The following is a 12,080-nucleotide window of genomic DNA, read 5'->3' as shown; positions in this document are numbered from 1 at the left end:
GGTCACCTGACACCCCGGGGGCAGCGCCGGTCAGGGCTCCGGCTTCCTCGGCGTGTCTGGGGGGAGGGGCGACCCTCCCGCGGGACACGAGAGGCCGCGTGCTGCCCGTGCCTCCTTGCCGGGTGGGCCGGCGTGATCCCCGCCCTACGACCGGGATTACCCTACCTGCTGGACAGGGAAGGGTTGATGCGGTAAACCGGGCTCGCCCTCCAGCCTGGGGGCCGGGTGGCCCGGCGCCGCGTGGGCCCCGGCCTGGCTCCCTGGCTGAGTCAGCCGGCAGGCGAGTCAGACGGCGGAGGCCGGCCGGTGCAGGGGGGGAGCGGCAGGTATAAGATGCCAGCCTGGCTGCCCGGGGCACCAGCCTCTCTCCGGGACACCATGCGGCTGCTCCTCGGGCTCCTGCTGGCTGCCGCCCTGAGCCTGGAGCTCGGTGAGTCCCGGGTGCCGCCTCCACCCCCCACCATTGCTCTAAGCCGGTCCCCCAGCCTCAGCCACCACCGAGCCCCCGGCTGTGGCTTCCTACCTCAGAGGACCCCGCTTCCTGCCCCCTTGACCCCCTTCTCTGGGGCACCGGCCCCGCCCCACCAGCCAGCTCCTACCCTCCGCCCGTGGGCAGCACCCGGTAGTTCCCCCGGCCCCTTCCGGGACCCACAGGCCCGTCAGCCGAGCCCCGAGCGCTGTCCTTGTGCCCTGTAAGAACCTCTCTGTGCCCTGCCCCAGCTCGACGCCCCTCCCCCGCCGACCTCCCCCACAGGCCTCTCCAACTCAGCAGCGATCCCCCCCCCCCCACCCGCACTGAGTCTGCCGCCCTCCTCCCTGGCCGGCACTGTCTCCTGGGCCCACCCTCTCCGGGCCCCCTCCTAAGTCCCTCCTGCTGGGACCCCCGGCCTCCGCTCCCTCGCTCTGGCTTCCACCTGGGTCCAGTCACCTCACTCGGGCCATTTCCGCACTCGGCTGGGCCCACCTCCGCCATCGCTGGCCCCGGCTGGTCGGCTCCAGGCCCTTCGGGCCGGATGCCTGCCTCAGGGCTCCTTGGGGACATCTCCCTCAAATGGGGCTGCGCACACCCGGCCTCATCATCTTTCCTCCCGGCCGAGGTGGATGGCATCTCCGCTCACCCACCCAGATGCCCGAACGAACCCTGCTGGGCCCCTGACCCAACCCCGACCGGCCCCCGGCCCCCGGCCCTCACCTGGCCAGGCCTCTGTTTCCACATCTGGGCTGGCACCCTCCTCGCGGCCATGGCCCTAAATGAGATGGACAGAGGGAGTGTCCGGACAGCCCCTGGCGTGGGCACAGGGCTCCACCCACCACCCTCTGGGGTCTGCCAGTGTCTCTACTTGCTGGGACCCCCCCGACCACGCCCGGGCCCTGTGCAGGCCCTCTGTCCGGCGGGGAACGCGTGTGAGGCTCGGGGCCCGGGTCTCATCGATGACCCCTAAGAACTGCTCCTGGGTCACCAGTGCCGACGGACAGGGGTTTGGGGACCTGAGCTCCACACGGGGAAAGTCTTTGTCACCGCCGGGACTAGGTCACCGGGTCGGGTGGCATCTGGGAGGGGCCACCCACAGGCCCCTCCTCCCTCCCCTGGCTTAGCCCAGGTCCAGTGGATCACAGGAGCCCCACAGGCCACATCATCATCGGCGCTCTCTCCCTGCTACCCCTGGGAAGTGCACTCCCCCCAGTCCGCGCGCCAGTCCCGGTTTAGAGCCAACAGGGGCAGGGTGGGAGGTGTCCTGCCTGCGGCACCGATCAGGAGACGGGAGACGACACGAGCCCCCCGGAAGCCTGCACACCTGGCCACCCTTCCCCCTCCCTCCGCCCTCCCTTCCCCCTTCCTTCCTCCCCTCCTTCCTCCCTCCCTTCCCTCCCTCCCTCCTTACTTTCTTCCTCCCTCCTTCCCTCCTTCCTTCCTCCCTCTTTCCTTCCTCCCTCCCTCCCTTCACCTTCCTTCCTTCCTTCCTTCCCTCCTTGCCTCCTTCCTTCCTTTCCTCCTTCCTCCCTCCCTTCCGTCTTTCCTTTCTCCCCTCCTTCCTTCCTTCCCTCCTTGCCTCCTCCCTCCCTTCCCTCCTTCCTTCCTCCCCTCCTTCCTTCCTCCCTCCCTCCCTCACTTCCTTCCTTCCTCCCTCCTTCCTTTCTCCCTCCCTTCCTTCTTCCCTTCCTCCCTTCCTTCCCTCCTCCCTTCCTTCTCCCCTTCCCTCCTTCCTTCCTTCTGTCCTCCCTCCCTCTCTCCCTCCCTTCCTTCCTTCCCTCCTTCCTCCCTTCCCTCCTTCCTTCCTTCCTTCCCTCCTGCTTTCCTTCCCTCCTCCCTCCCTCCCTCCCTCCTTCCCTCCCTCCCTCTCTCCCTTCCCTCCTTCCTTCCTTCTGTCCTCCCTCCCTCCTCTCCTTCCTTCATTCCCTCCTTCCTTCCTCCCTCCCTCCCTCCCTCCCTTCACCTTCCTTCCCCCTTTCTTCCCTCCTTCCTTCCTCCCTCCCTCCCTTCCTTCTTTCCTTCCTTCCTTCCTTCCTTCCTTCCTTCCTTCCTTCCTTTCCTTTTTCATTCTTTCCCTCCCTCCACAAAGTTCTCCTCAGTCCCACTAGGTACAGAGGAGGGGTGCTATGTGAGGGATGCTCTGGGTTGGAAGAGTGGACGAAATGCCCGCTCGTGTCCGTCACGTCGGAGGCAGCAGGGATGGGGAGCCAGCCCTGAGTGAGACCACGTGGGGGCAGGGACCCCATCACCAGGCTGGGGCAGAGGCGTCAGCAGATCGTGGTGGGCATGTCAGACGAGGAGCCATCAACTCTGCCCAGAACCGCAGGAGACCTCCCTAGCGGAGTGGCATATGAGCTGGGCCTGTTTTGCCGGAGAGCAGAAGGCACAGCATGGGCAGCGTAGGGAGGCACCTGGGGGTAGGGGGTGAGCAGAGGAGAACAGGAGGCAGGAGCTGCTTCTCTCTCACTGACGCCCTGGAGACCCAGACTGCCCCGGTCTGCCGGTGACACTCCCCTGTCTGTCCACTAGGTGGCGGCGTATGCAACGTACCACACCGTCCTCAGGCCTGATGTGAGGGTGGCTTCAAGCAGCTTTGCTGGGCTTTGTGACGGGAACCGTCACCTCTCCTGGTCACATGTGGGGTCTCGGATTGCTCTGTGGGGCTGGCGGGCGAGTCTAGGCTGACGGTGGGCGCCCCGCCACGGTGGACACGTCCTGTCTCCACCTCGGGCTCTGTGGCTCTGGGAGGGCACCGCCCACAGCCCCCGGGGTGGGGGGGGGGGAAGGGAGCAGAGGGTGAGGCCGGGAGGGGGCCGGGAGCCCCTGCCTGGGTGTGCGTGCGAGTGCCCGTGCGTATGTGGTTTGGCTCAAGTGTGCCGTGCACCATCACGGTCAAGGACCCGGGCCTGAAAGTGTGCCGACCCGGGGCAGAGCCAGGGCGATGGGGGGGCGAGGCCGGAAGGGCTGACCAGGGAGTGAGGGGGGCGGTGAGCGTGTTTTCCTGGACTCTGGTGTGAGCGTCCTGGGGCTCCGAGCCTGCACACGGCGAGTGGGGGCAGTGCGGGCCTTGCGGCTCGCCCCGCTGGCCCTGCGTTTGTGCCCAGACGCGCGGGCAGCCAAGGCAGGGCCGGGCGCCGTGGCTCGACCTCCTGCACAGAAGCTCAGGAACCAGAGAAGGACAGGCGGGGAGGGGGGGGGAATGAGAAGTGTGGGGAGGAGGGGGACAGAAGGACAGACAGCCAGGCAGGCAGAGCGGGTGTGGGGCCCCACACAGTACCCACGTGGGAGGGCAGAGCCGGCAGACATTGATGGAGTGAACTCAGTGTTCCAGAAGAATCAGTGATGTCCTCACAGAATGGGACACGGAAAAGAGCCGTGCTGGCTTCCCTCCCGCCTCCCTCCGGCCTCCCTCTGGCCCTTCACTGCCCAGCACACCTGCCACCCTTGGTCCCCACTCCCCACGGAGGCGGGCAAGGCCCCGTGACTTTAGCCACCTGAACTAAGGTGCCGGTGGGCCTAAGGGGGCCTGCCCAGGCTGCCCCCCCCGAGGTGAAAATGGGCACGGTCGTGTCTTGGGGAGCCCTCACCACCTTCCCTCCATCCCAGACTCCCCCCAACTCTCAACTCCTTCAGGGTGCGGCCCTGCTCCGCTCCCCTGGGATGTCACAGAGCAAGCCCAGAGGACCCCATCCTGCCCCCACCCCGGGCCAGCGCTCTCCTGGCTGGGGGACTCAGAAGAGCGGCCTCCAGTCGTAGCACCCGCCCAGTCGTGGTCCCAGGCCTGGCCCCCGCTTCCCGTGAAGAGCGCGGTCTCACAGGCTGGAGCCTCGGGACCTTGCCCGGCCCTGGGCTGATGCTTCGTACATGGTGACCTTCCCCCACCCCCCCATCTGGGAGGTCTTGGGGGATCGGCACCCCAGGATGCGGGGCTAGGGCCCTGAGAATGACAGTGGGGCGCTGGGTGGGAGTAGCGGGTGCTATTAGGCAGGACTTGCCCACACCTGTGTCCCCGTCTGTCCATCCACCTGTCCCTCCGCCCGCGGCTGCAGCCCAAGCCTTGATGTGTCACCAGTGCAAGGACTTCGGAGGGTGCACCCGTGCGTTCAGATGCCCACGGAACTCCAACTACTGCGTCACCATCGCCACCCGTGAGTGGGGCGCGTGTGGGGTGGGCCAGCCGTGGCCCCTTGGCCCAGAAGAGAGCCAGGCTCAGAGGGGGCGGAGCTGGTCCAGGCTCCCAGCAAGTCAGGAGCAGGGCGGGGGGAGCACCCCCTGGCCTCAGCCCCGGAGAGGGCCCGAGGGAGGGGGGCTGCGCTGGTGGCCGGTGGGGCAGGGGGCGCGCAGTGCAGAGGCTCAGGGAGCCTTCCGTCCACCCCAGGGGTCCCCTTAAGCCTCATCGACCTGCCTATGGTGACCAAGTCGTGCCAGACCGGCTGCCCCGACGTCTCTACCCTGGGCCTCGGCCCCCACGTGTCCATTGTCTGCTGCCAGTTCAGCCTCTGCAACCATGACTGAGCGCCCCTCCACCCGCAGCCGCTGCCCCTGCTCACAGAGCCGATGCCGCACCCCGGTCCCCAGGCAGACCCTGCTCCGCCCGCAGCTGAGATGGGGCCCCGGGGCCGGGGGGCGCTCCAGGAGCATCCCGGGCCGCGCAGGGGGGTCAGGGGGCCCAAGGGTGGCGCTGCGTGGGTCTGAGGAAGGGGGAGGGGCCCTTGGCAGGGGGCGGGGACTTTGGGGGAAGCAGGGGAGAGGATGGAAGGGACAGAGCAGCCGGGTGAGAGGGTGAGGCTGGAATCAGCCCCCACCACAGGTGCACACGTGCACACTAACCCACACCCCCACGTGCACACACACCCAGACACACGCACGCACACAGAGACACACACTGGCACACTTTTAATCATGGCTCCCACCGGCCTCGGGCCGCAAAGTGGAGCACGGGTCCCCCTACCTCCCCCGGGCTCGCCGCCCGGCCCTTTCCTTGTTCTTACCCCGGCCACGTTCTCCCACGTTCTCGAGAAGACGTGGAAAAGCCGGTGCAGCGCGGCGACGGCGTCCTAGCAGAGCGAGCGACCCCACACGGAGGCGCGAGGAGGGCCCTCGGCCCACGGGAGAGGCCCCTACGAGCCCCCAGGCGGGACTGACCGTGGCCACCACGGCGGTCACAGGCCGGAGGTGGGGAAGCTGACCCCGCGGGAGAGAACCACGCTGGCTCCCGGCCTCCGCTCCCCTCCTATCGAGAGGCGGTCCCACTGAACCCGAGCTTTAAATGTCAAAAGAGAGATTGTCAACACGATAGACGGCTCAGCATAGAAAATCAAGACGCGTTCTTCGAGCAGTTACACGCGGTCACAACACGCCCCGCAACTCCATCCCCGGGGCACACACCCGGAGAGATGAACACTCACACGTTCACACCGCGCTCACGGCAGCGTCGTCACAAGAGCCAGACGGGGAAGCCGCGCCCAGCGCCTCAGCGGACGAGGGGACAGACAGACTGGACTCTCCAGGCGCGGGGATGTTTCCAGAGGCACCGCCACGGCGGGGACGGGCCCCAGGGCGTCAGGCTGAGGGAAAGAGGCCGGATGCAGAAGACCACCTCCTCTGTGAGTCCATTTCCACAAAATGCCCACAGCAGGCAAGTAGGCCAGGAGGCGGGTGGGTCCCTTTCTGAGGTGAGGAAAGTCTTACACTGACGGGGGGCGGTTGCACAAATCTGGGAGCACACCGAAAACGCTTGCAGTGGGTGAGTCGCGTGCCATCAGAAGCACATGCATTGAAAGCTCTTAGAAATTAACAAGAGAAGGAGGATTTCGGAAATCAAAACAAGATTGAAAATCCAGACTGAGAAAGAGTCATGATTCCACACAAATCTAAACAGAACGACACGAGGGGCTCCTGGGCGGCTCAGTCAGTCAAGCGTCCGACTTCAGCTCAGGTCATGATCTCGCGGTTCATGGGATCCAGCCCCGCGTCGGGCTCTGTGCCGACAGCTCGGAGCCTGAAGCCTGCTTCGGATTCTGCGTCTCCCTCTCTCTCTGCCCGTCCCCCGCTTGCCCTCTGTCTCTCTCTCTCTCTCAAAAATAAAGATTTAAAAATTTTTTTTTAATTAAAAAAAAAAAAAAGAAAGGGACAACGTAAGAGCAAGTGGCACTTTAAATGCAGGGGAGAAACAGAGAGAGGCGGGAGGAGAGGGAAAGGCTGGAAGCCAGCCCCGTGCGCGCGCCGTGCAGGGTGCTCCCCGGGGCAAGTCGGCCGCGTGCATGAAACTCTAAGATGCCCCAAGAATGTTGCTGAATGCTGGCCCCTGAAATGTCACCCAGACGCCTGTGGACGGGAGGGAGTGCCCGCCCCCACAGAGCCACCGCCTCCCGTGGTTGGTTTAAGGCAGGTGCCCCAACGTGGGGGCCCGCCGAGGGCTGGGTAAGCACCCGACAAGACCTTCAGGCTTCCCAGGCAGGGGTTCTGAGTCTGGAGGTACAACCGATGTCTAACGGTTTTCGTCGGAGAGCGGATGGGTCATTCACCAATGCCTGCAATGGACAGTGGCCATTTGCCAGCTCTGCCTTCCTGCGAATCTCCTGGAAGGGTCAGTGGTGACGGAGAGCGGGGAGAAGAGAGCCCGACCAGGGGGACAAGGAGCCCCGTGGCGCGGGGGGGACACGAAGGTTCCCAGCTCTGTGCCTCCGAGCACACGACCCACAGGGTGTGGCTGCAGTGGAAGGTCCCCGCCGCGGCGTGGACGCGTGCTGGTGCCTCCAGCACGTGTGCCCACACGTCAGGGCACCTCCCCCGGGGGCCTCAGGAAGGGCACGGCACCGAGGGTTCCCGGGCCTGCCTTGGGGAGAACTGCACCCTGTGCACTCCCTTCACGGTGTAGAAACATCGGCTTACAGGGGAACCGCTGAGCGGGAGCCCGGGCCAGCACACCCCTCTGCCTTCCTGGGGCCCGAAGACACTGCCCAGAGGAGGTCACCCACAGGCAGGCCGGAAGGGAGGCCATGCCGTAGATGGGGCAACAGCAGAGGGGCCCTGACTCCGGTCACACGCTCACCCTGACCCCGGTCACACCCTCAGCCCTGACCCTGGTGACACTCTGAGCCCTGACCCTGGTCACGCTCTGAGCCCCGACTCTGGTCACACCCTGAGCCCTGACGCTGGTCACGCCCAGAACCCTGACCCCGGTCACACACCGGGCCCTGACCTGGAGGCTCCTGGTAGAACGGAGGGGTGGCTGGAGGCCTCTCGGCTGGCATCCTAGACAGAGCCCACCCAGACCCTGCCCGGGTCACATCCCTCCCCGACCTAGGTGGACAGCTGACACTTCGCAGCCGGCTTCAGCCTGGCTGCCCAGGGATCAGGGGGAAACCGCGGGAGGAGCGAATACCGGGGGCCACGGGTGTGTTCAGGAGGGAGGGCACAGGCGGGGCCCTCGGGTCCGAGGCCGAGGGGTTGGGCTGGCGTGGCTGCGGCGAAGGAACTGGGCTAGACCAGGAGGAGCCTAGGGTGTGTGCGGCCAGTGTCTAATCCGGTTAGCCGCATCCAACATCAGCGCCGAGCTGCAGCTGTGCGGTGTGGTGAAGTGTCAAATCAGACAAGCCCGGTCGCCGTCTCGGCTTCCCCAGCCCACGCTAGGTGACCCGCCCAGGGCAGCTCCCGCCAAGGCCGGGAGCCCTGACCCTGTGTCCCGAGTACAGGCGGTGGTGGCGTGTGCCTGGAGGGCCGCAGCGAGGACGCTACGACCCGGCAGGTGAAGTGGCCGACACGCGCCCGGTGCTAAGGGTCACCACGCACCTCTCCTCAGGCCCCGCCAGTCCCCGCCAGGGACACACAAGCGCCTCCAGCTCCCTGGAGCCGATCTCAAAGGAAAGTCCAGAGACCATAGAAAGGCGGTGGGGTGGGGGCGGGGGGAGTCCCCAGACAGAGGATTTCAACCACAGGAGAGCAGGGGGGAGGGGAGGGGAGGGAGAGGCGTCTCTGGCGGCAGGAAGAAGAGCAGGGGCAGAGTCTAGGAGGGACCGAGGTTTGGACCCTGTGGGAGAAGACGGAGGAGGTGGGTGGGGTTGCAGCGTGGCCCCAGTGAGTCTGGGCACCACGGCCTTGACCGCCCGGCAAGAGGCCGAGGAACCTGTCAGCAACCCTCCCCACCCCACCCCAGCGTTCCCCGTAGCCGCTGTGGGCTTGGTGGAGGGTGTGACGGGGTCCCAGGCGGAGTACATCCTGTGGAGGCTGACGTGCAGGCACCCTCGGGGGTGCACGTGTGCACGTGCGTACGCGCGTGAGTCTGCACGTATGTATATGTGTGCAAGTTTGCACGTGTGTGCGGGCTTGTGAGTGTGCACGTGTGTGCGCGCGGGAGTGCACACGAGTGTGGGCATGTGAGTGTGCACGGTGCATGTGTGCGGGTTTGTGAGTGCATGTGTGTGCGCGTGAGAGTGCACACGAATGTGTGTGTGTCTGGCACGCGTGTGTGCACGTGAGTGTGCACTGTGTATGTGAGTGTGCACGCGTGTGCGGGTTTGTGAGTGCATGTGTGCGCGTGCGAGAGTGCACACAAGTGTGTGTCTGGCACGCGTGTGTGCACGTGAGTGTGCACTGTGTATGTGAGTGTGCACGCGTGTGCGGGTTTGTGAGTGCATGTGTGTGCGTGCGAGAGTGCACACTAGTGTGTGTGTCTGGCACGCGTGTGTGCATGTGAGTGTGCACCGTATGTGAGCGTGCACACATGTGCGGGTTTGTGAGTGCATGTGTGCGCGTGCGAGAGTGCACAAGAGTGTGTGCGTGTGCATGTGTCTGGCACGCGTGTGTGCATGTGAGTATACGGGGGGGTGGGGGGGGGGAGCAGTGGCTGGAGCCACACTTGAGTCCTGTCCGAGCCTTGGGCAAGGCCCTTCCCATCAACTTCCTGACCTGCGCTGGGGCCCCGTGAGCCCTGCCCGAGGGGCAGACCCTTTGGCCCCATTAGAGATCAAGGTGTGCCCGCCCCTCCAGTGGACACCGGGATTAGCGTCCCCAAGGCGACCCTGGCCCTTCCCCACCTCCAACCTCCGTCCAGGACCTTTCTGTTGACCCGGCACCTTCCTGTCTTTGTCCCCTTAAGCCTCCGAGTACACCGTGGCTGGTTGCCCAGGCGGCAGTCAGCCCCCATCACTGTGCCCCACGAGGGGGCGTCCCAGGGCACCCTGGTAGCATTCGAACCCAGAGCCACTAGACCCGGACTCTGCCCTGGAGATAGGCATGGGGACCCAAGGCGGAAAGGGTGCCGGGCAGAGGCAGGAATGGGGGAGGAAGGAGAAGATGGGGGGCCCAGGTAAGGGAGTCACAGGGAGATGAGGGCCCCCAAACGGCAGGGAGGGGTCATCAGGGGCAGGGAGGGGCCCCAGGCTGTGGGAGGTACTGGAGTGGGGAAGGGGACAGGGAGGGCGGGAGGAGTGGGGTGTCGGGTGGAGGCGGGAGGGGCCCCAGGGGGCGGGGGTGGGTCTCCACGCCCCAGCCGCCCACAGGAAACCCAATCGCACTAATCTGCTCGGCTGACCGGTCGGGTGGCTGCGCCGGTGTCTGCTACCCCTCGGGCAGGCCGAGGGTGAGGGAGCAGTGGCTGCGGCGTGAGGACTGGACCATGAGGGGGGCACGGCCGGTGCTGCTGGTGCTGGTGCTGGCGGCCTGCAGCGGCGAGCTCGGTGAGGGGTGCAGGCAGAGGGGCCCGAGCAGGGGCGAGGCGGGGCGGGGAGGGGGGTGAGCGCGGAGGGAAGGGCAGGGCCCTCAGCCCAAGCGAGGGAGAGGTGGGTGCAGTACCAAAGGGCCTGTGCCCAGGGCTGGGACTGGCTGGGTGGGCTGGGGCGGCAGCAGAGGCCCCGGGTGCCAGCTGGGGACCTGCCTGTCACTGGGGGCCTCGGGCCGCAGAGGGCACCGTCAGAATCGTGCTCCCTGGTTCCGGGGCCACGGTGGAGGCGGGCCTTGGGAGGCGTCTTGGGAAGACCAGGAAGGCTCTGCGAGGTCCGAGACACCAGCTAGGGGAGACACCCCAGCCCCTCGGGGCCCCCACACCCAACCAGGAAAGGAGCTGGGCGGAGGGGAAACTGAGGTCAACCTGAAGACAGAGGGCCACACGGTGGGGGGGAGGGCCCCGCGGCCTCACTGGGCTGGGCGGCCAGGCCCAGCTGGGCTCCTGCGGTGGGACGGGACCCGGCAGAGGAGGGGAGGGCAGCACACCCGGGGGCCCCCCCGGCCTGACCTGCCTGGCCCCTGGGGCCATGGCTCTCCCCGCCTCTGCTAAGCCGATGCCTGTGGACGCACGCAGCCCGCACCCCTCCTCACTTGTTCCCGAGGCCCCACTGCACCCCTCGGTCGGGTGCTGCTCTCTGCTGATGAGGACCCCGAGGGGGTGTCCTGCCGCACCAAGGCCCTCCCTGACCCCGCAGGCCCCCCCTCAATGCCTCCAGAGCTGCCCGGTCCCCACCTCGGCCCGCCTCCCCTGGGAGGGCACCTTGTCCCCAACCTCCTGCCCAAACCTCCTGAATCCTCCCAGAGTTTCGGTGGGCGGGCACCCCCCGGGTGGCGTCATCCCCCTCGAACCCGGGCCTCCAGGACAGAGGGCTGGGGAGGGGCAGGGCCTGCCTGACGTGTCCTTTGCCGCTTCTCACCCAGTGGGGGCCCTGAGATGCTACACCTGTCACGAGCCCACCAGTGTGTCCAGCTGTGTCACCATCGCCACCTGCGGTGTCAACGAAACCATGTGCAAGACCACCCTCTACTCCTTGGAGATAGGTCAGCGGGTGCTGGGCGGGGCAGGGCTGGGGTCCCAGGGTCAGAGCTGCCTCCCGGGTGTCACCACTGGCCAGCTGTGGGGGCCCCGTGCACAGCGCGCAGCCATGGCCCCAGCCGTTTTGCAAAAAGGGCTTTCGGTGGAAGCATTTCGGCCCCCCCCCGCCCCTGCCCCCCTCTTTCCTTTAACGGAAACGCACCTTCAGCCTTGCTCGAGGCACCTGGAGAGGAACTGCCTCATCCAGCCGGGAATCCCCGTGTCAGCCGCTGTGTCCCTGGCACGTAGGATTCCCACGGTGGCGGAAGGAAAGAGGAGGGGGACTGAGGTGCAGCAGTGACCCCCACCCCCACCCCCACCCTGGGGTCACGGGGCCAGGCCTGGGGGCCCTGGGGTTCGGGAGCTGACCGGGCACCCAATGTGGCCCACAGTGTACCCCTTCCTGGGGGACTCCACGGTGACCAAGTCCTGCTCCAGCAAGTGCGTGCCCTCGGACGTGGACGGCATCGGCCAGACGCGGCCCGTGTCCTGCTGTAACAACGACCTGTGCAACGTGGGCGGGGCGCCCGCCCTGGACGGCCGCCGCAGCCTGGCCTTCGTGCTGGCGCTCCTCCTGCTCTGGAGCTTTGGACCCTAGAGCCCTCCCCCCCACCCACACCCCTGCAAGCCAGCCCCAACCGCTCTCGAAGAAGCACCACCCCTGCACCAGGCGTCCTGTGTCTGCTTTTGGGTGCCCTGCCCACGGGGGGCCGGGGGGCCTACAGCTGCGTCTCTGGCTCCGTCAGCCTCATCCTGTGTCCCCCGCGGTCCCTCCCCAGCCCCTCCCCTCCCCTCCCGGTCTGCCTC

At 66.7% G+C, this 12,080-nt stretch overlaps 2 protein-coding genes across 2 annotated transcripts; both read left to right on the top strand.

The window, feature by feature from the left end:
• Positions 1-378: 378 nt before the first annotated feature.
• SLURP2 (secreted LY6/PLAUR domain containing 2) lies at positions 379-4,987 on the top strand. Its single transcript, XM_047073834.1, has 3 exons — positions 379-428; positions 4,514-4,620; positions 4,851-4,987. Exons 1-3 carry the CDS (start codon positions 379-381, stop codon positions 4,985-4,987), a joined length of 294 nt encoding a protein of 97 aa, XP_046929790.1.
• Positions 4,988-10,091: 5,104 nt separating this feature from the next.
• On the top strand, positions 10,092-11,871 carry LYPD2 (LY6/PLAUR domain containing 2). Its single transcript, XM_047073891.1, has 3 exons — positions 10,092-10,152; positions 11,120-11,239; positions 11,666-11,871. The coding sequence occupies exons 1-3, from the start codon at positions 10,092-10,094 to the stop codon at positions 11,869-11,871; spliced, it is 387 nt and encodes a 128-aa protein (XP_046929847.1).
• The last annotated feature ends 209 nt before the right edge of the window (positions 11,872-12,080 follow it).

The sequence above is a fragment of the Lynx rufus genome, unplaced genomic scaffold (assembly GCF_022079265.1).
Source record: "Lynx rufus isolate CCGP_SWC_20201006 ecotype Redwood Valley unplaced genomic scaffold, mLynRuf1.p SCAF_12, whole genome shotgun sequence".
NCBI lineage: Eukaryota > Metazoa > Chordata > Mammalia > Carnivora > Felidae > Lynx > Lynx rufus.
The sequence above is the reverse complement of the archived record's forward strand: the minus strand, read 5'-3'. Positions and strand labels throughout refer to the sequence as shown.